Raw genomic sequence first — 22,185 nt, forward strand, 5'->3', positions numbered from 1 at the left:
CGCCGGAGTGCCCCCCCAGTGGAATGCCGAGCCGCGCTCCTCCCGCCACCCCTTACCAGGTGCCGCCCCAAGCACGTGCTTGGGTGCCTGGTGCCTGGAGCCGGCCCTGACTTTCACACCCCTGCAGCCCAACCCTGGTCCCTGTTGGTGTCACTAGCAGTTTTACCATTGATGTCAAGAAAAGCAGGCTCCATCCCCTTCCCCACTACCTCCCCAGAAGAATCACCCAAGAGGACAGTTCTGTTAGACACTCAACATTCCACCACCAGCTCTCCCAAGTGGACAATAAGAAAGAAAGAAAGAAAGAAAGACCCATCCGGCTGCTCCCTTTCTGACCCGCCATCCACTTGCTTAACACACGTGACTTCAAAGACACTTTTCACCCCTGGGGAAGAGATTCCCCGTGCAACCCAGTGAAATATATTTCACATTGTCATAGACATGGGAGATGGGGAAAACCTGCTAGTCCCTATGAATCCAGCTGCCCTGGCCTCTGGGGAGACCAGAATATTCTGCTAGTGGGAAGCATCTAGAAGACTGATTTAGGAACTATGAGGCCACGACTACACTCTTGCTACTACAGCAGCAGAGTTACGGCGCTGCCGCACTGCAGTGTAAATGCTTCCTACATCAACAGAAGGGGGTTTTCTCTTGATGTAGGTCATCCACCTTTCCAGTGGTTGTCGGAAGAATCCTACACTGGGGGTTAAGTCGACCCAACTACAGTGCTCTGAGTGTGAAATTTTTCACAGCCTTGGGCAATGCAGCTAGACCGACCTAAGTTTTAGGTGGAGATCAGGCCTCAGACTCTTCCACCCCCAGCCCCTACCTGTTTGAAAACTTTTGGCAGTGGCACTGCTGGGATCCAGATGTGCCAGATGCTGCCCTCTCAGGGCCTCACTCACACCCCACTCACTCTGTCGCAACCCAGCAGAACGGTTTGATTATTTAAATTTCTGTCAAATAAAAGGGTTTGAACAGAAAAAAGGAATCCGCGTGGCTGTTTTTGCTTGAGGAGTGTTGTGCCAGGGAAGTACACAGAGGCCAGTGGGGGTGTCTTTCCTTCGACGTCCCCGGCCCCTGGAAACGTGACTCAGCCTGCCCTGGAGGAATCCCAGTGAAGGGTGAGGAAGGAGCCCAGCCTCCATGGCCCAGTCAGTCTTTGGCCTCTCTGCTGAGAGTGCCCACAAGGGGGACAATTAGGACCTGACCCAAAGCTCACTGAGGACAACAGAAACACTCCCACTGCCTTCCAAGGGCTTTGGGTCCAGCCGTTAATGCTGGCTGCCCTGTGGATACTAGCGTACACAGCACATCCTGGTGCTCTCTGGTAACTGTGGAGGGCCAGGAAGTCTCGAGCCACTCCATGGACATCCCGGACCAAGAGCCAACAATGCTTTTCACCTGCTGCCGAGCCGAATCCGAACCAGCAAGCAAGAGGTGACAAGCTTCACAGCTCAGTCTGGAGCCCCCTGAGCCTCCGGTCTCTCCAAAACAAGGCACTGAGCTCTCCTTGGCCCCCTAAATCCCCCCCCCACACACACACACCCAGAGCAAAAGTGGAGAGACAGAAGGGGCACCCACCTGCTGCAATGTTGAGGAGCTTGCAAGCCGTCTCAATGTCCTTTAGCACTTCACCCACCACCATGCTCTGCACCTGCTCCAGCGAGTGCTCCTCCAAGTGGAGGCTCTCCTGGTAGTCCATGTCGGGGCTCAGCCCCAAGCCCTGGCTGTCAATGATGGGGCACTGCTCCGGCTCCTTCTGCCCTTCGCCCCTGCCTCCTTGGCCACTGCCCTGAGGAGTCTCCCCCAGGCCCTTGGGCACCCAGCTGGTGTCCTCTGAGTAGAGCATATCGAAGTAGTGGAGGTAGAAAGTGGGCAGGGTCTGCTCGGGCGTGGCAGGGGGGCTGGGGCTGTCCAGGGAGCTCCAGCTCCGAGTATCGGGGTCTTGTGCGGCGGGGGTCTTCTCCAGGCTGGTCAGCAGCAGGGCGTCCTGCGGGGCGATCCGGCCGTGAGGCAGAGCGGTCAGCCCCTGGCCTGCGCTGCCCATCACTCTGCCCGGGTGCGTCTCCAAGTCTGTCAGCCACCAAGGGGTGGAGAGAGAAACAAACCAACAAGCACCAGTCAGAAAGGGCTGGGGCTTGATAAGAATTCCTGCCTTTCTGCCCAGTGGTCAGGCACAAAGGGGGAAAGCTAAGCCTGTTAGTGGGAAAGAAGCCTCCAAAGAGCCACTCAACGCCCGAAGAGACCCCCAGATGAAAACAGGTTAAATCGTTCTTCACAGGCCCGGGTGACTCCTTCGCTTCTGGGTCATTTGGCAATCAGGGGGTAGAAGGGGAGTGGGGAAAAGCCGATCTGCCTGGAACGATCAGATACCAAACGTGAGGGAGAGTCATCCCTGATTAGGGTGGTAACTTTCTGGAGGGGGTAGGAAGGAAAATGGTATGAAGTAAATAAGCCCCTTCCCACAGTTGGCTGGGGTGTGGGGGGGGGTGTGAGCTGTTTGGGACAATGAAGCCATCAGCCTTGGGTGGGGAACTGCGCATTCCTTGGGAAGAAATGGACACACAACCAGAGACGGGAGTGTGCCTGGGGAATCTGGTTTCTGAGCACCCTGACTTGGATGGGGAGAGCATCTCTGCCAAGAACCTGAGCATTAGCGGGCACAGCCGTTCCCCATCACTAGGCAACGCAGGGCAGGAGAGATGCTGCTTGTGGCAGGGTTAGACAGAGCCCTGCATCTCAGGCAGAGGTTGGACTCCAGAACATTCCCCCTCACTGCATCTGCTCCAAGCTGGGCCTCCAAACTCCTATCAGTTAAAATAACAGCGACAAGGCCCATCCGAGTGGGGGCAGGGACCATCTTTTTGTTCTGTGTTTGTACAGCACCTAGCGTGGTGGGGTCCTGGTCTGGGACTAGGAGTCAAAGGCACTGCAATAATACAAATTAACAACAATAATAATAAATAATAAAAAATGATCTGAGTGTAACCAACAGAGCAGCCCTTTACATGGGCTTCACGTCACCAGCAGGCGCAGGGCTCATCTACACCAAGTAAGGAAACTGTTCCAGGGCCGCTGGACTCCACGAAACGGTTGATGTCACTGGGAGTTAGCCATGTAACCTGCTTAGGTGTTTTTCACTAGGTACCTTGTTGCATCGTTAGGTGCCTAAACCCCTTTGTAAGCCTGGTCCCTATCGTAGACAGGGGCTGAGGGAACGTCTACGCCAGATCGGCGGGTAGTGATCGATCTATCAGGGATCGATTTATCGCGTCTAATGTAGATGCGATAAAATCGATCCCCGATCGCTCTGGAACTCCACCGCGGCGAGAGGTGGAAGCGGAGTCGACGGAGGAGCAGCAGCGGTCGACTCGCCGCCATCCTCACGGCCAGGTAAATCGACCTAAGATACACCGACTTCAGCTACTCTATTCGCATAGCTGAAGTTGCGTATCTTAGGTCGCCCCCCCCAGCGTAGACCTAGCCTGAGAGTGTTGTCCTGAAGGACACTGCTCTCCCCATGGGGATTCTCTAACAAGATCTAGGCCTTGATGTATCCACTACTATTGCACCCGAGGGCAGCTCACACAATTACAATGCCATCGTCATGAGATCTCCAGTCATTAGGGGCTTGATCCGAAACCCATGGACACCAACAGTAGTTCAGACCCTAAATGAGTGAGGCCCTGGCATTTCTGGCAGCACAGATCCCACAGGGATGAGCATGGTATAAAAACCCTGCACAGAGTGGCTGGCGATTAGACTGAGCCCCAGTTATAAGGCAGGCACCCCATTGTTCGTGTCACTTCCATGAGGAGACCCTCTGATTTCAGAATCCCTGGCACTGTTTCCATCAGACTGGAAACGCGGCATAAACATTTTTAATGGTGAGAGTAATTCACCCCTGGAACAATTTACCAAGGGTCGCGGTGGATTCTTCATTGCCGACAATTTTTAAAATCAAGATTGGCTGTTTTTCTAACAGATCTGCTCTGGGAATTATTGTGGGGGCAGTTCTTTGGTCTGTTATATGTGTGATCAGCTAGATGATCACATTGGTCCCTTCTGGCCTTGGAATCTATGAATCGGATGACAGGGCACACGGCAGCTGACGGCTCCTGGCCACGAACCCCTTCAATCCCCATTGGCATGAACTTTTTGCACTTGTTCTTTTCTTTCCAGAGCACATGTTTAAAAGCCCAGTTCCATCTGTCTCCTGCACACAGGGAGCCCTGGACTCTGCAGAGAAGAGGAGGAGCCTGCTGAATTTCCATGGCAACCGCGGGAAATGTCTCCATCAAAAGAGAAAGCCTGATAGTGCCCTGAGAGGAGTCCTGAGGCTTTAAAGAAAAGAGCCCTCTGAAATGAGTGTGCCATTAAAAGGGCACCGTCAGGGTCAATTGTATAGCTGTTTGCACGGCCCGTGTCTTTCTTTGTATGGGGATTTTCCACCTTTCCCCCTCCTCTCCCCCAACAAATGATTCCCTGCTCTTTTTCTCAAAATACAGCAACCCAGTGCTGGAAAGGGACCCTACAATAACAAAGCAGCGTACACAGCCGGGTAACGCCAATCGATCCTACCATAATAAACCAGACCATCCAGCTCAACACATGAGTGATCCCACAAAAACAAACCAGTGCACACAGATCACAGACTGTAAGCGCTTTGGGGGCAGGGACCATCTTTTTGTTCTGTTTGTACAGCACCTAGCACACTGGCGCCATGACGGTCACTCCTGTAATACAAATAATGAACAGTAATAACGGCACACACACGTGACCCTACAATAACAAAGCAGTGTGTGTACTTGTGGGCCATTGCTCCAAAGAGACCCTGCAAAAACAAATCAGTCCGTGCAGCAGGCCAGCACACAAGCGACCCTGCAATATACAAACCCACGTACAATGGAGGATGGGAAAACGTCGGTGGGTAAGCAGATTTCAGTGCGATGTTTCCCAGTGGGTATTACATAAAAAAAAAAGCAGCAAGAAAAAAATAGCAATGAAGTTACTTCATTGGGTTCCTTTAACACGAAGGATGAAACAGTGAATCTCCTGAGTTTATTCAAGCCCTTCTAACCAAATAAACGTATCCTTTGTGTCGGAGAGATGTTATTTATCAAAAAGTGTTCTGTACTGCGTGTTACTATCTTTGTACCTTTTTCAACGTGCCAAGAAAATTTCATTTCCATTCTGCTGCTTCTAGCGAATGGGCTGGTCCCATGTCCGCTCCCTACAGTCAGTGATGGTTGGTAAATAAGAGATAATTAAATGTCATTAATAGCCGCAAGCTAGACTCCCATTAACCACAGATTTGCCAGTGGAAGGGGTGGGGATGGGAGGAAGGAGGAGACATCTGGAAGATTTACATTGTTACAGTTAAACTCATCCTTCAGACAAAGCCAGGAACGAAGTCTGCAACGATTTTAACAGCAGCAATGCTTAACACTTCCCCGGGGCCTTGCATCTCCCATGTGCTTCACAAAGGTTCCCCAATTATCCCCAGGAGGGAAGTTTTATTATCCTTGGGCCAGGGCCTCCACTACTGTAAATCACCGTTTCTCCATTGAAGTCAAGTCCTGGCCCCCTGCAGTGAATATAGGGAAACTGAGGCACTGGGCGATTAAACGACTTGCCCAAGGCCATGCAAAATAAGTGGCGGAGTTGGGGTTAGACCACAGGAGGTCCTGGCGCCAAATCCTATGCACTGACCACTATGCCATCCCGCTGCTCCTTTCTGGCCTCAGAATCCCAAAAGGCCAACATTTCCCAAGGGCTTTTTGCGGCACATAACTGAAAGCCCAATTTTTGAAAACAAACCTCTTCCTACACCATGTGCAAGGGAGGCATTCCACAGTGATGGCCGGATTTTCCAAAGACTCAGCGCTCAAGAGGCCCCCCAGCCTGCTGGGCTCTTCTGAAAAACCTGGCTCCAAATGCTTCAGTGCTTGTATTCCAAAAAAAAAAAAAAAACGTATACAGCCTGGCCCGCTCGCAAGCAACCCTACGATAACAAGCCAGTGTGTGGATCCCACTGCTCACAAGAAACCCCGGCTACAGTACGAAACCCAGTGCATGCAACCCTAGCCTTAACACGCAACGGTGCAACCATCATTCAAGGACAGCCCTACTAAACAGCTACCATCAAACCCTTGAAGGCAGTAACTACTTTTGCGCACGGGTCTCAGATGCTGCAGTGTAACAGTGCTGACCCAACTAACGAGCAGGAAGAGGCTGACTATACGAGGAGCTTCTGCTCCTGTGTATACGGTATAAACACATTCAGGTTTGTGAGGGTATTACGGTCATAGGGGCCCAGGTAAGTCCCTAGCACATATAGATAAACAGATATACACACACACATACCATGCAAATACCCCCACACGCATATATTCGCACAACGCAATCACATACCCACACAGAGTTAGAGCCCCAGCTGGCATCGATAGCCCCGGCTCATGGACGGGCAATGGAGCTATGCTGATTTATGTCAGGTGGGGGTCTGGCCTCATAGACTTTAATAATCAATAGCCCTGAGAGATACAGAAATACTAGGCTGCCTTTAAGTGGCGAATTTTGCTCAGACAGGAGACTTTTAGAAACATGTCGGAATGTCACAGCGGCCCCGGAAGCAGGCTTGGCCTTTCCGATCAGGCACCCAGTAAGGTGATCTTCCGCAGAGCAGGTGCTAACCCCCCTGCTGCCCAGCAAATATTGCATTTTCTCTGATGCTCCGGAGGCCAGAACTGGGGAGTCCCTAGCTAGGGGGGCCCACGCCTCCCAAGAGGCACCAGGTTTCCCTGAGAGATGCTGCGCAGTTCCAAACCTCTGGTTTATTTGCTCTGGATTAGATGAAGACTTTAAGAGATCAGCCTTAAATCCAGCCCCATGCTGCTCCCTGCACAAAAGGGAAGCTGGTAACAGCTTGCGAGGCCCTAGCCCTGAGAAAGCCCTTTGCAAACCCGAGATGGTGTGGTGCTCCTTGGAAGTGGGATTAGATCCCGGCACCACCTTCTCCACAAGCAGAGGGCTAAATAAATAAAAAAAGTGCATGCAGTTATGTTCCTGGGCTCTGCAACAATGGCAGACCAGACTGCTGCGGCCTGCTTGTCCCTTCCCCTGGATCTCGGTCTTCCCCTTTCTAATTCCAAGCTTCTCTGCCCAAGTTCTCTCCAGGCCCTAAGCAAAACAGCGTTTGGTGCACTCGGCGCCTGCAACAACGTGCATTCATGCACAGCAGCTGTCCCAGACATCTTGCAAGCCTGGGTTGCCACAACCAGGGCAAAGTCTAGCCCTCAGGTCTGGCTAAACTGGTTGCAGTCTGCAGCAGTTCTCACTCCTCCATGTACACAAAGCATTTGCAGCAGCTCAGCCATACCTCCCTGTTCTATCCCATAATGCAGTTTTACTTACTACCCCAAAGTTGCTGGGGCCAGATCTCCAGCTGGTGTCAACTGAGGAAGCTCCATTGAAGTCAATGGCATGATGCTGATTGACACCAGCAGAGAATCTGGCCAACTGATCCCAGTAACAGTGCTGGGTACTACAAGAAAGGAGATCAGGAGTGCTAGGAGGGACATGTACCTACATCTGTGTTTGTGAGGGAGGTGGGGGGAGCCCTGTTCCCTAAACCATTATAAAGTCTCTGATGCAAGAGCCACTGCAAAAACGCACACCTGATTACTGCCCAGTAGTCACGGTATTCACACTAGCAGCCGCACATCAAACAGACAGACAGACTGAGGCAAAACCAGCACAGCTGGTGCCAATTGAAGGCTCTAGGGCCTAAGGGCCATTGCCAAGTTTGGGGACAGAGGACAAAGAAAGAAGGTGAAACTTCTAACTAATCAGCCATGCCCTTTCCTTCCACCCTACCCCACCACCCCTGGCTGGGAAATTGTAGGCCAGAGCCCCTGGGAAACAGAACCTGGCCAGGAGCAGAACCTCTGGGCTGTGGGAGAGAAAAGCCTGAGTAATCATCTGACAAAACGTGCTGTACTCTAAGGGTGGGGACCTTTGTTTGATTTTCTCTGGCTTTGGCACCCAGGAGGCTGCTGCTGAGGCCTTTATGGGCTAGGTGGGGAAGTATTTACTCTGAGAAGCCGCTTTGAGCAAGAGCGAAACAACAGGAGAAGGAGGGACCAACTGCGGGGAAAGCTCAACTTTCCTCTCGCACGTCCACTCCTGAACAGCATCTACCCAAGATGTCAAACCGCAGCCCTGCTTCCAAGGCCAGGGAGTCACACGGAGGCTGGGTTTGCAGATCAGGGCTCCTCAGTCAGCTTGTATATACCGATACAAGGGTGACGAACCCCCCCAACTGGAATACATCCGCGAAGCTCCTTCAGGGTCGATGACAGACGCCCAGCTAGTGTACAGTGGAGTCAATGCTAATGGAGTCTATAAAGCTATGTCAAGTTATGGCCCATGTCTGAAAACTGGGCCCAGGATTTTTAGTTTCTAAGGCCATGCTCTCTCTTTCCTTGGTTTGTCTGCTTTCCTTTCATCTCACATCCCCTCTGTCCCTTACTGCCTTTTCCCCCTTGCATTTATTCACTCTTCCCTCACTTGCATTATCCCTTTCCCCTTCCTCCAGCCTCACACATCTCTTTAGCCTCGGAGACCTCGACCCCTATTTAATGCTAGAAGTTAGCTCTGCAGCTAATGTGGAGGGGGGGGGGGGGGTTTCTCCACCCCTCTAATTTCTCCCAGCCGAGCAGCAGCAGAGACAGCGTTCAAGCTCAGGGCATGAGCAAACAGTTGTTAATCGCAAGAAGGGTGTGGTTCTTTCTGCTTCCTTGTCCTCTGCCCCAGCACCTTGGAGAGATCTTTAGATCAGTGCCAAGTCTGTCCCCCCTCCCCCTCCCCCCCCCACTGGTGTCAAAGGCAATTCTGGGATTTGGCCCAGAGTTCATGGAGCAAAAGACTATGGTAGGGAACCCAAAGGCCACTGCACTCCCTAGATAAATTCCAGTGTAAAGTCTAACAAACTTGGAGAGAGCAGAATCTGCCCAGGACCACCACCCTCAGCTACGTCCGGTAATTATCTGTCTCCTGTCACTGTAGTATCTGAGTGCCTCACAGCATAGTTCACTCGCTGAGCTAAAAGAGGTGTATGGTTGTCATTGCAAGGCACGGATTAGCTGTCGGAGTCCAACCCCTCCTGAAACCAGCAGCCTAGAGCCATGACTTTGCTGCCATGACCCATGCTGTCATGGCTACTTCTGCTCGCAGTAGCTCAATGAGAACTAGCGCTAGTATGCGGGGGTTTGGCTCCTGAGCCGGACGTGTACACAGGATGGTTCAGCCAAAACTGGGGAGCTGGTAGATATGTTTGGGGAAGGGGAGCTGAGCCCCCCTCTAGCCTCGTCACCTGCCACCTATGTGTAGCAGTGTCCACAGGGGATCTGATGACAGATTCACACCCTGGCTTGCTGGGCAAGTCATTTGCCAAGTAGACAAGCCCTGTGACAACAAATGGGCATCAGGGCTCGGTGCATTAGGCAGCTGTAATAAAAGTTTAGAGAGAGTCTCAGCTGGGATCATTCCTTTGACCAAATGGTTCCAGCACGTTAATTACAGAGGTCACCATGACCCCATCGGGGAGCAGTGGTATATAGCACTCAAATATGTCTCTATTTTAACTCTCTCTTTTCTATTTCCTTTTCCTCTTCTTCCTCTCTTCTTTCCCTTACGGTTATACACTCTAGTCTCTAGGAGAAGAACTTTGTTTAAAAACAAACTGTCACTAAGTTATAAAAATCCCTCAAGGCCCGAGGGTTTCTGAGCTCGAGCTGCTGCCCTAACAACAATTTTTGGTTTCTTTCCCTAGCACAGAAAGCTTGAAGCATGCGGAAAGCCCTAACGTGCCACTGTAGCGTTTTAAGGGTAGGCATAGCCTCGGTTGTATTTAATGATCCCTTTTACTACCCTAAACAATTCCCCTGACTCTTTGGTATTTCCTCCCTTTATTACCTGCAGACAGTTATGTTCCACCTCAGCTGTTTGCCAAACTCTACAATAGCTGGGGGGAGATCAGAACCACAACTTAAAGCGTCACTGTAAAAAAAAATCAGTGTAAAAATTGCATCAAGGGGCTCCTGACTTGCTTCTCAGTATCTCCAGACCAACTGGGCTCCATTTACAAGTAGAAAGGTCCTGGGCCAGATCTCCAGCTAGTATAAACCAGTATAGTTCTACTGGCTACAGGGAGCTACACTGATCTGCATCTGTCCCATTGTTTGCAACTGCCAGCCCTTGGATCTGAGAGTCAAGCTGGGGTATTTCCTTCTTATGCATCACAATCAGGCATGAAGGGTCTGCAGGTCAAATTCTGCTTTCTCTGACATCAGTGCAAACCCCCTTGCCGTCATTGGGTGTGCACAGGTGCGCCAATTAACTGTGATACTGGAATTTTGCAAACAGGGCAGATGAAGGTGCATGAGGAGTTGACTCCAGCTTGCTCACTCTTAGCTGTGCCAGCGTGGCAGGGCTACCAGGTGTTTAATATGGTAAAGTAGGTTCATCAGCTCTGGCTCTAAATATATACCAAGAGCTGATCCATGGGAAAGAAGGGGCCATTTTTCCACAGTCATTTGACAAACAGAATCACACCTTAAAGTGTGAAATAGATTGTAAATGGTGTTAAAAGAAAAACCTGCAAGCTGTTTATCATGTTGATGACATCAGCCTAGCCATGCGCAGGTGAGTTCCAGCTGTACCCTCATTCTCTTCTGATATGCCCATGTAGTTCCCATTAATTCTAATGTGATGCAAGCCTTTGATAGGAAGAAAGATCCCACATGACAACTGCATGCAGCTTAAAACACAGGCCTCCATTTTTTCCAAGCCATTGCGGAAAAAATTCAGTAGAACGCTCTTGCAACAAAAAGCGTCCCTCTTCCCACCCCACCCCCACCACCATCACCTTCAACACACCCTCCATCAGCATGGAGGGAGTGGAAGGTCTCTGCCAGCAGAGAAAAGCTGTAGCAAGACTGAGAACAAGAGATTCCCCCTTCTCCTTGACTTCATTGGGCGTTTTGCCTGAGTAAGGACTTTGGGATGGGGTGGGGCTTTTTTACCCTTCTATAGCACCTTCCAACTAAGGAGCTCACTATATAAAAGCATTAATGGATAGCTGACTAAAGAAAGAATGAGGCAGAGGTGGGATATTCCAGTTGATGAGATACCACTGGAAATGTCAGGGCACTAAGATTCTAGATGCAAAGTTTAGCTCTGCTAGCCCAGGAGCAGGGACGGTTCCTAAACCGAATCCTACAGCAGGAACTAATGCTGTGCAAAATGTTTGCAAAGCCAAAGCTCCAAAGCAGGGGAAACTCATCTGGTTTGGAGGCTACAAACACCAGACTCACTCACAAGGCTCAGAGAGCTTTGCTGAGACTCTTGAGCCTGCAGAGAGAACCCAGGTGCAGCCCACTACTAAGCAAAACCCAGCTAGATGAGAATGTACAACAGCTGGCACGTCATACATCCATGGGGCTACTAATCAGGGCCACGCTAGCATGGGTGCTTCGAAGAAGGGCACCAGCCAATTGCAGGGTGCGAGGCAACAAAGCCAAAGAAAAATCATGTGATTTTTGCATGTAATGCTCAGCCTGACTTTGCTAGGACACCAGCAACACACTGCGTCTTGTTCAGCTGGCTGGAAACGCACCAGGAATGAACACTTCACTCTCGCTCACTCAACTCTCCCGCTCAAATAGGGAAGGGTGCCCCCAAGGGGCAGGGGGACTTACATTGGGACACAGCTAGTGCCAAATCGTTCCCAAACATTTTGCCTGATCGCTTTTGGGAGCGTCTGCTGAATGAGCCAATGGGAGTTTTAGCATTCACTTTAACGAAAGCTGGACTGTGGCTCTCAGAGGTATGCCCAAACCTCAGCTCTAATCATCTTTTGGGGGAAATTTGGATCTGAACAGTGTGCTGCAGGTCCAACTCCGTGCAGAACATCAATACACATAAGGCCTAGGGGAGGTAGTGTGACCTAGTGGACAGAGCACTAGACTGGGACTCAGTAGACCTGGGTTCTGTTCACAGCTCAGCCACTTTGGCAAGTCACTTCACGCCCGGGGCTTCTGTTTCTCCCTCTGTGAAGTGGGGAGAATGGTACGGACCTTCTTTGTAAAGTGCTTTGAGATCTCTGTGTGACTAAGAGGTAGGTATTATTTGTATTATGATGATCCTCCTCCGATGAGTCAATGAGATCTTTGATATTGACTTCAACAGACTTGGGATCAAGCCCTTTGAAAGCAAAGAACAAACCTACCTTAAACAATGAGCTCATTAATTAAAATTAAATCCGCAGCGAAACAGGTTGGGTTAGGGCAAGCTCAGATAGCACTCCCAACTGTTGTCGACTGCATGCAAACAGGCAGAAGTGTTAAGTAGGGGACAGGGAGGCCTGGGAACATGTGGGATTGTAGGAAACCTCGACAATCTTTGGGGTTTCACAAAACTTGTTTGTTTCCCTAGGCTCTCTCTCACCTTCACTGAACTAACAACAGCCCAGAAATCGGGGAGCGTTCCAAAACCAGGTTCCAGTTCTGTGTCTCCGACCCTCCTGTAGCAGGAAGTTTTAGACCTCTCAGACAATGAAAGAGGAGAGACCGCACACTGGAGAAGAACCTGGCGTATTTTAGCAGCCCATGTGGGATTAAGGGAGCTAAAGTGGTGTTTAACGCTGCTGTCTCTTTCCAGCATCCATAAATGCTTTTGGAAAAGACAGGTATATGCCACTGTCAGGCAAACCAAAGTGGATAAAATCAGATTGAGCCTGAACCTTTGACCAAACTACATTTCTTCCTCCCCCGCCCACCCCCCCAGTTCTTTCATCCCTATGCTGGCTCTGTATTTTGGGTTCCAGTTAGGAACATAAGCTGACCCCCTGAAAAATCATGAGGAAGAAAGGCTGTTTCCTCTGTATTTTGAGCCCCAGCAAGAGGGAAGATCCCCAGAAATTTCACAAGGGAGCCCATTCTTCCTAGTTTTCCAGCCCAATCCTGCAGACCCGGTGGGTACAAAGAAGTTTTGGATTAAAATATCCAAATTTATGGATGTTGTTGGAACATGTCTGAAGCCCCCATAGGATAGGAGAGTGTTAATAGGCTGCTCCTATGGAGGGTTTTTTGTTTTTTAAAATAGAAGGAGACTTTGGAAAGGAACTCAGCAAACACATCACAAAGGCTAAAAATAATATTTAACAATTGGTGGCACTTTTCATCTATGGATCTCAAAGCACTTGGCAAAAGTTGTTATGTCCATTTTGCAGAAGGGGAAACTGAGGCACGGAGCATTTAAGTGACTCGCCCCAAAGTCACACACGGAGTGAATGCCAAAGTCAGGAACCCAGGAGTCCGGCTTCTCGATCTGATGGTTTAAGCAGAAGACATCACTGCCTCCCATTAAAAAAAACAAAACAATTATATATGAAAAAAATATTACTAGCTCTTTCTTTCTCTCTGTGCCCAAAGGGAGCAGGACAAAGTTACCAGCCCCCCTAATGTGGCCCTTTGGAGATCCATCCTGCCTTCCTGTATCCTCAGCGCTGGCCCAATGGCTCAGCTCTGGAGAGCACCCAGCACTTCATTCTCAGAGGGCTAAAGGGAGATGGAGGAATAACTGCCTGCGGGAGGCAAGCCAGTGAGAGCACGAGGTAGGTAAATGTATCAATGAGGAGGATGCCTCAAGGCATTAGGCTCCAAGGAACATTAGCTGAACTGCTTTGCATAGTAAGAATGCGGGTGATGGGGCAGCCGGGGCTTTCTCTCCTTGTGCCAAGTTTCTGGTGCTGCCTGGGAAGGGCCACATGACAAAGGCAGGTCCCGGGCATGTTTTCTCCTGTACCCAGAGGCTAACGGTCCAATTTATGACCCCGTTGCAGCAGGGAGCGAGGAAGCAGCCTTGCCAGCAGGGGGATTCCAAGCCCCATTCTCCAGCTGATCCCCTCCATGAGCTGTTCCCACAGGGCAGGAGAGAGGCAGTGCTGGGACCCCATAGCCCCATTAAGGCACAGTCCTCCATTCGGATGTCAGGGTTCATGAGGGCCTGACAGTTCTCCTCTTGCACACACACACACACACACACACACACACACACACCCCCCCGGGAGAGACATTTGAGGCCATGCCCATGGAGCGGAGCATTTGGCAGGGGGGCTGGCAGAGGGAGCCTAGGATTGCCAACAGACCTGAATTATAAGGGACATCCCTTCTTTAAATAAAAAATCGCCTGTCCCTTACTAAATCAGGCCGGGACGCCTTTTATCCCAGGCCACTCCAGTGGTGCTTACCCCCGGCTGCAATACGGGATCAAAGGCATCCCGGACCGATTTAGAATGCGACAGGGAGGCTGCTGGTGATGTGACCTGGCGCGCAAGGTCGCGACGCCACTCAAAGTTGGCCCAGCACCCCTGCCCCTAGGAGGCACGTCCCGGATTTTTGAAAGACAACATTGGCAACGCTGAAGGAGCCAATTTCAAGACTCTCTGCGTATCACATAGGCCAGTGCCCCAGCTCTCTGAGCCTGCACCATGCCGTGAGCCCAAGGGATCTGGCGGGCCACAGAGATCTCAACGATCCCCAATTGCAGGGGTGGATTTGCAGGTGTCGCCCTTGGTAACTGGTTCAGCAGCCCCCAAGGCTAGCCTTACGCCCGGTCGTAAGAGTCCCAGGGGGAGAGAGCTGGGGGCTGAGCTGCTTGGCCCTGCCTACTTCTCCCACGCATTCCCTCCCCAGTTGGGACCAGCTGGTCAGAGAAGCAAGAGCGTCTAACCTGGGAGCAATGACGCAAGACCTCTGAAGCCCAGAGACTCAGGTCAGCTAATGACCAAGAGAGGCAAAAGCTTTTGCAAAACTCGCCTGCAACTCTTGAGTCTGCAAACCTTGGCCTGGAAAGATTTGCAAATGAGCACCCCAGGGAAGACTCAAGTTTCCACCCATTGTGCAAGTTCTCCCCATGTCCATGCTCACCTCCCAAAGCTCACCTGTTAAATTATCCCTCCCCACTCCCATGACCCCCCCGACCTCTCAGCAGGAGTTCTCCAAAGACCCAATGGCTGGCTCAGCTGTCCTCTCTACAGCAGCCTTTGCTCTTCAAAACTGCTGCAATGACAGCCAGCCTTAACTCTCCCCAACCTCAGGCCTTGGCTCTGGTCCCGTGGTGGCTATGCCACCTCCACAGGAGGCTGCACTACAGCACCCCTAGTGGCCAGGGTCCTCAGGTGCATCAGCAATCACGCCCCTGCTGTCTGTGAAACGTCCTGCTTGGATCCAGGGTTTTGGTTCAGCTGCTCAGTATGGCTTCAATGTGCCCTCCGAGTCTGTTTGGAACTGGAGTCTTTGTTTGGGCCCATCCCTGCTCTCCAGCTCCCCACATCTACACAGCTCCCCCCAGCCACCCGGAAAGAGAACCCCACCTCTTCCACAGCCTCCATCCTCATCCCAGATAAACCCTCTCTGGGAAAGCTCAGTCGGGCCAGATCACCATTCCCAATGGAGTACAATAATCCCTGCTTTATCCTGCTGCTCCTCACCAACTGACTTTGAGGTTGTCTCTCAGTCCCTTTCTTCTCACCTTGTGCTGGACACATGCGCTCCAGACCCCTGTCTGACAGGAGCATGGGGTTACTAGGATACCACTGGCTCTGATGTCCCAAGGGGACAGGCACTCTAGAAATATACGGGTTACCTCGGATTCAGTGGAATCGGCCTGAGGACAGAGTCAGCTTCATCTGATTGTGAATTGGGAGCACCTGGAAATGAAGGCTGTCAAAGTCCAGCAGGTTGGGTACGAAATAATTACCAGCCTGTTTGCTCTGCCAGCCAGACATCTGGTGGCGAGAAGGAAATGAGATGGTTTTATTGGGGGCCATCAGATTAACTATGAAAGTGGATTCTAGGTGTTCCCGTAACCAAATAGGGCTAAGGGAGAAGGGGCCACAGTAAACCAACCCAGGACAACCTCACGGAAGGCAGCTCACAGCCAAGGATTCCACAAGCGATCAGTGATTCCAGGTGCCTCCATTTTGGGGTGCTTATCTTGAAATACCTTGAAGGGGCCTGGGTGCCAGAGGGTTCAGCACAGTCTGTAAAAATCCATCCGTCTCTCACACACGTGGACAAACTCCCTCTCTTTGAGGCTGTTTGAGGGGGGACCAGGGGCAGAATTTGGCCCGTGATGTTCAGAGCAAGGACTCAGAAGCTCTTCATTTGAGAGCTGTCCCTGGTTCTGGATCCAGGGGGGGTCTGAGCATGCTGAATTGAGAACAGGGGTGCGAGGCATACTAGGCCTGGCTTTTTGCTCCAGGATGGAATGAGCTGCATACACGATCAAACAACATCCTGTACCCTCAGGGTTGTGGGGTCACCTCCCAGAGAGCACAAAACTGACATGGGCCAGTACAACGCCAACAAAGTACTGTGAGGTTCGGGGGTCCCTCAAACACTGTAGCCTCACAGACTTAAGTGATCCAGACCTGTCCTGTTCACTCAGTGCATCTCCTGGACATGGGAAGAGCCCGGACTATAGACAGGCCGGTTGGACTGATTTCAGCAGTGGAGTACTGTTGGTGATCAGTATGTCTTGTCTAGGTTTCCTCCACTTCACGGGGGCAGGGGAGGATAGGAATCTCAGGATATAGAATCCAGTCTAGTTCCCTCCCATTCTCTCCTTTTCCTAAGAAACGGTCACAGCTGCATCCCCTTTGTGCCCCGAAAGCTTTGGTGTCAATGCGCTGTATTGATCTCTGATGCAAACTCCACTGACTGCCAGGGAGGCACATGGCCTGTTAAGGATGGTAGGGAAATATGTCTGGGTGCTGTTGCATTTAGGACTTTGAGAAAAGATTTTTCCTCTCTCTTCTGTCCTTCCATCTTTCACTGAACCTTGCTGACAACCTTTCTCCTGGGCAATTCTCTTCCTAGCTGAATAATAATTTTCCACAAATTATCGTTGGGGTATTAAAAAGAGAGCACAGATCAGTGTTCCTCCCCCGCCCCCTCCAACGACGGCAAATACACAGATCCCCACTCATTTACCTGCACCCGATGCAGAGACTCTTGGGTGACGGAGCCCCTGTTTGGTGCCGTCTTTGATGTTCACACAGATCTCTGCGGCCCGGGTCAAGCCGCCCTCTCCACCTGCCGTCTCTCCATTCCCACTGGGAGGTGAACAGCAGAAAGGGGAGGGAAGTGGCGAGCTGACCGTCTTAATTAAGCACCGACCTGTGTGTGTGTCCGTCCCAGGGGAGCGGTGGAGCTTGGTGTTCCCCATCAAAATCCGGAGAGCCCCTATTTATATCAGCACATGCCTCCCCCTGCAAGTCGCTTGCCCCGCAGAGACACCTGCCCATGAGAAAGCCGGTATTGTAAGGGATTTGGCATCAGAGGTGTCATTTGTGTTTCACTAACCGAGCATAACCATAAAAATCAGACACAGAGCCAATTTGCCTTTGGCACTGAAAAACGTGAAGGGCAGCCCTGAGACACAGGCGGTCTGATTAAAAGGGTTAACAGCACCCGCTGTCCTTTTACAAATATGCCCCCAGCCGTTTGCATGCCCAGGTTAGCTAAGCCAGTCACTGAAACCTGGCGATCTGTATACCAACAATTGTCATTATTTATATAACCGGGTATCTAACAATACTTAACCCTTCTATAGACCATCTACACAAGGTTCTCCAAGGGCACTTATTTAATCAATGCACATAATTATATCAATTAAGCCCTCGCATACTCCCAGACGCAAGCGTTATTGTCTAAATTTCATAGCTGGGTAAACTGAGGCATGATTTTTTTTTTGAAGTCAGTGGTCATATAGCAATGCAGCTAGATACAGAACCCAGGAGTCCTGACCCCCCCAGTCCCTCATTCTAATTTCTGAAGGCACCAATGAGAGTTAGATGCCGACTCCCATTGACTTTCAGGAGGAGTTGGGTACTAATTCCCATTTGTGTTTTTGGATATTTCCCCCCTAGGATTGTAGGAGTCATCTACTGGATCAATATCTTTTCCCGAGGAGTGGCTGATCCCAGCTGCTTCAGAGGAAGGTGCAAGAAATCCTGAAGTAGGAAGTTTTGGGATAACCTGGAAATATCTCAGAACCACCCCAGATATTTCACCAGGTCATTCAAAACAAGGGGGAGAAAAGGTCAGCTGACCTCAGATGACACAGGACAGGAGACGAGAGAGCAAGGTCTGGATCAGAGCAGAGATGGAACAGACCTAGGAGATCTTAGGGTCCAGGGTGTACCCTCCAACACCATGGAGGGTAAGTCAGACATAACACTGAAGCGAGACGATCTTAGCCGGACTTACCCGTTAGGTGTGCAGAGATGTGCGGATTCTCAGCTGTAGCATCGATCCAGAAAGAAGGCTAGAAAAGTTCTTCCCCTTCCCTTCAGCGTCTCAGGCAGGCATGGGGAGGGGACAGAGAGGCGGATTGGGGGTGCAGGACTTGGCTCGTGGGGAGTGGGATGAGAACCCTACCCCTGTGTCACTCACCCGGACACTGTTTGCAGGAGGCCGAGTGTGCCGGGAAGCATCAGCCCTCTGAGAAGTGCCACCAGAAGAGACCTCCACGGGATGGAGGAGGCGTGGGAAAGAAGCGGTGGGCTATGGAGAAATGCACTCAGCTAAAGGCATCTGTCTCTAGGTATGTACCCTGACGCTGAGCGCTAGAATGCAAAGTGTTCAGTAAATGCCTCCTTTGCCCATTATATCTAATTCCTTCCTTATTTACCTGAACAAACAAGCAGTGTGCTTACCTCAGCTGGAGGTGTTTGAATAACCTAGCCCAGGGTTAACCCTTTAGGGGGATGATCCTTCATGCACGTGCCCTTGTTGGGACTCAGAGCCGGGAATTTTTCCCCGTCCCCCCTTGCCCACCCTCCCCACAACACCACTGCCTTGCCCGTCTAACCTTTAACCCCTTCAGAACCGCTGCCGGTTCGATGGACCCTGGCTGCCAGCCCTGTTCAAGAGAGGAGACCCAGGGTCCTCGTAGGCTGGCGTGGAAGGGGGATAAGAAGGTTCCTTGCTACGTACGCCCAGATTACATGGGCGGCTTGGAAGGGAGGCCCTGCACTCTTGTGAGGGCATCAACACCCCACTGGTGCCATGGGGTCAGTGCTGCCCAGCTGGGTGAGATACAGAGCCCCTTCTCCTGACTCTATTGGAGCCTCTAACCCTAAAAGTCTCCTCTAGTTCTGTTGCACCCTTTGGCGCAGAACCATCTCCTCGGATTCTGTTGGCTCCTCTTCACATAGATCCACTCCCCTTCCGGTCTCAGGGGCCCAGTTCTTTCTCTGGAATATGAGCTACAAAATGCGATAAATCTATCCCCGCACAACAGATGCTGAGGGGCCCAAGCTGAATGGCAGCAAATTCAGAATTAAGGCTTCTCCAGCCACCTCTTAATCAACTCAAGTGTCCCCAGCACTGCAGAGCCCTGCTCCGGTGTGTGACATGACCAGGCCCGCTGCTAAGGGGTAAATGGTAATCAGCAATTATACACTGCATGTCTATAGTATCATCCCTCTTTAGCTCTTCACCCACTGAATTGCTACTGCATATGGGACAGAGTATGGCAGCTGATTGACAGGATAGGGCCGAGGAGCGAAGACGAATACTGGGTCTGAGTCTCCCACACCAGGGCGAGTCAAAAGTAACTCTGCGAAAGCCAGAGGAATCAAGCCAAGAGGTGAGAGGTAGCTCAGGCCCACTGCATCCAGCTGAAACCACAAGACAAAATGAGCTTGGCAGGACATACGTAGCTATATCGCAATTCAGCCTGGACACCAGGACATCCTGCAACAGATGTCTGGATTGGCATCGGCCCATCTATTGCACTTACCGGCAGCATCCCACATCCTTCTAACCAATTCTCAGGATCATGAGTGCAGAAGTCTTAGCCCCCTGCTCCCGCTCACCCAAGCTTTTATCGGAGCCCTGCTTTCCAAGCAAGGCTCCATCTTTGCTTCTTCAGGCTGATGCAAGTCCCATCCCTAGTAACTGTCCAGCCAGCCAGCGCAGAGGCTCTGCGAATGATAAGCACTGCAGGGCACACACGGCTGATAGGCTCACAGATGTTTGTTTACATCCTTGAGCGCACACCTCCCCTCGTCCCAGTCACAAGAAGCGCTCGCCTCGTGGGCTGTCACATCAAACAAAAGTATGCATGGCACACGCCAGGTGAGCACATACTATTTGCACATGCATGGACACCCAGTGTACCCAGACACAGAGGCTACGCATGCAGACATACGAGAGCCGTACAGACACTTACAGCTGCTACACACAGACACAAGTACAACTGCATGTGTAAACAGGTCCACGTGTGCAAAAGCTCAGGCCACATATCAAGGGCCAGATACAGACAAATCCTTACATACACTTACAAGCAAGTGTAGACCTATATCTGGATTCACACAAGCAAGCAAGTTCATCTGTAACCATCCCCAGGGTTCCGTATATACAGACAGGCTCACATATTCATGCACATGCAAAGGTCATACACAGCACATTCATATGCACATGGAGAGATGCATAAGGACACAAACAGACGTCCATAGAATATATAAATATGCAGCTCCATATAAACTACAGATCGGTGCGTATGTGAGAACAATGACACACAAATCCAAATCTATATAAGAACAGGTGCAAGTATGTACACATGTACGTACACACACACGTGTAGATACACACACATGTACATGTGGGTAGATACAGACCAACATCCAGGAAAATAAAAGCAAGCCCAGATGTAGGCACCAACACGTGTGGTTAGGGTGACCAGATGTCCCGATTTTATAGGGACAGTCCGGATTTTGGGGTCTTTTTCTTATATACACTCCTATTACCTCCCACCCCCTATCCCGATTTTTCACATTTGCTGTCTGGTCACCCTACATGTGGTCCATATACTCAGCAGCGAATCCTTCTGGACATACACATATATGTGTGCACAGACACACCTGTACACGCGTCTAGACATGCTGAGCACAGTTCCCAGCACACAAACCACTTTAGTCATCCCTCCCCCCACCCACCACCATGCTTATGTAGGAAGCAAATATTCCCAAGACCTTAACAAGGCAATTGCTCTAGGTCCATCATCAACAGATAACGCTTCTCAAAAGAAAAGGGCTGTCCCCTTGGATCCCCTCCCCTTTCAGCTCTCAGAAGAGTTTAGCTGCCTGAGGGTTAAACCAGCCTGAACAGCCAGGGCTGGCATAGCAGGGGCTGAGGCTTGGCTGCCCTGTGGTGCTGGGGCCACCACTTCCAACAGTAGCAGTTAGCAGGCGCTCCCACTCAGAGAGCCACATTCCAAGGAGCTCTCCTCCCTTTAGTCAATCTTTTCCTTCCCAGCAGCAATCCCATCCTGCCCCATTCTTCTAGTCTCCTAGCTTCCCTTCTGAGCTCTATTTTTCTTTCCTCTGCCTTTAACTTCGCTTCTTGTCTCCTTTCACGTTATGCACCCACTTTGCACGGGGATAAAAGGCTGCAAGGTGGGAGGCAGTGGAGGGAGAATCAAGCCCACTGTGCCTTTAAGAACAGGCTGCCCAAGCTCTCAGTCCAAACCTAACTTCCTATAGACTAGAGAGATGCGTAGCTGCTCTTTAGCCCCTGCGTAGAGCAAATCTCTGATCTCCACTGAAAACAGCCAGCATCGAACAAATGTTTCTTTGTTATCCCAGAAGGAACTGTGCAAACTCGTCACTGCTTTTCGGAACACGTTAAAGTGCCACTTAGCAGCCCGGGACGCACGCACCAGACTCGCTCCCCCAGCAACAGCTCAGGCTGCGGTTGACCCATGGGTCCCGGAGGGGAAAGGTCCTCAATTTTCTCCATCAGGCCTGTGCCAACAGAAATGGGTTTTAAAACCCACAGCCCAGATAAGCGCACAATCAAAAAGCTATTTTGCTAGTAAAAATAAAGGAAGGCCGTGCATTAAAGTGCCACAAGCAAGTGGCGGCAACGTTGGCACACGGGCCCCATGCACATTCCCACGTTATCGCCGACTCAGGGGGCTCAGCCTTCCTTTTGAAATACATCAATGTTATCTTATCGGGGGGAGACCATTTCCCCTAGATTACAGTGTTGGCTGCTGCAGGCGAGCTTTCTTTGTTCATTTCGATGAGCGCTTTGTAATTAGAGTCCA

General features: G+C 50.9%; 1 protein-coding gene across 1 annotated transcript in view; it reads right to left on the bottom strand.

Moving 5' to 3' along the window:
• SPDEF (SAM pointed domain containing ETS transcription factor) overlaps window positions 1–17,154 on the bottom strand; it is a 21,825-nt gene extending 4,671 nt beyond the window's left edge. Inside the window, exons 1-2 of the mRNA XM_026659167.1 lie at window positions 17,061–17,154; window positions 1,585–2,076 (exon numbers count right to left, since the gene is read on the bottom strand). Coding sequence (XP_026514952.1) covers window positions 1,585–2,050 — 466 coding nt within the window. The 5' untranslated portion in view covers window positions 2,051–2,076; window positions 17,061–17,154. The remainder of the gene's footprint in view (window positions 1–1,584; window positions 2,077–17,060) is intronic.
• Window positions 17,155–22,185: the final 5,031 nt, after the last annotated feature.

Source organism: Terrapene carolina, unplaced genomic scaffold (assembly GCF_002925995.2).
Source record: "Terrapene carolina triunguis isolate 2854851 unplaced genomic scaffold, T_m_triunguis-2.0 Scaffold604, whole genome shotgun sequence".
Lineage (NCBI taxonomy): Eukaryota > Metazoa > Chordata > Testudines > Emydidae > Terrapene > Terrapene triunguis.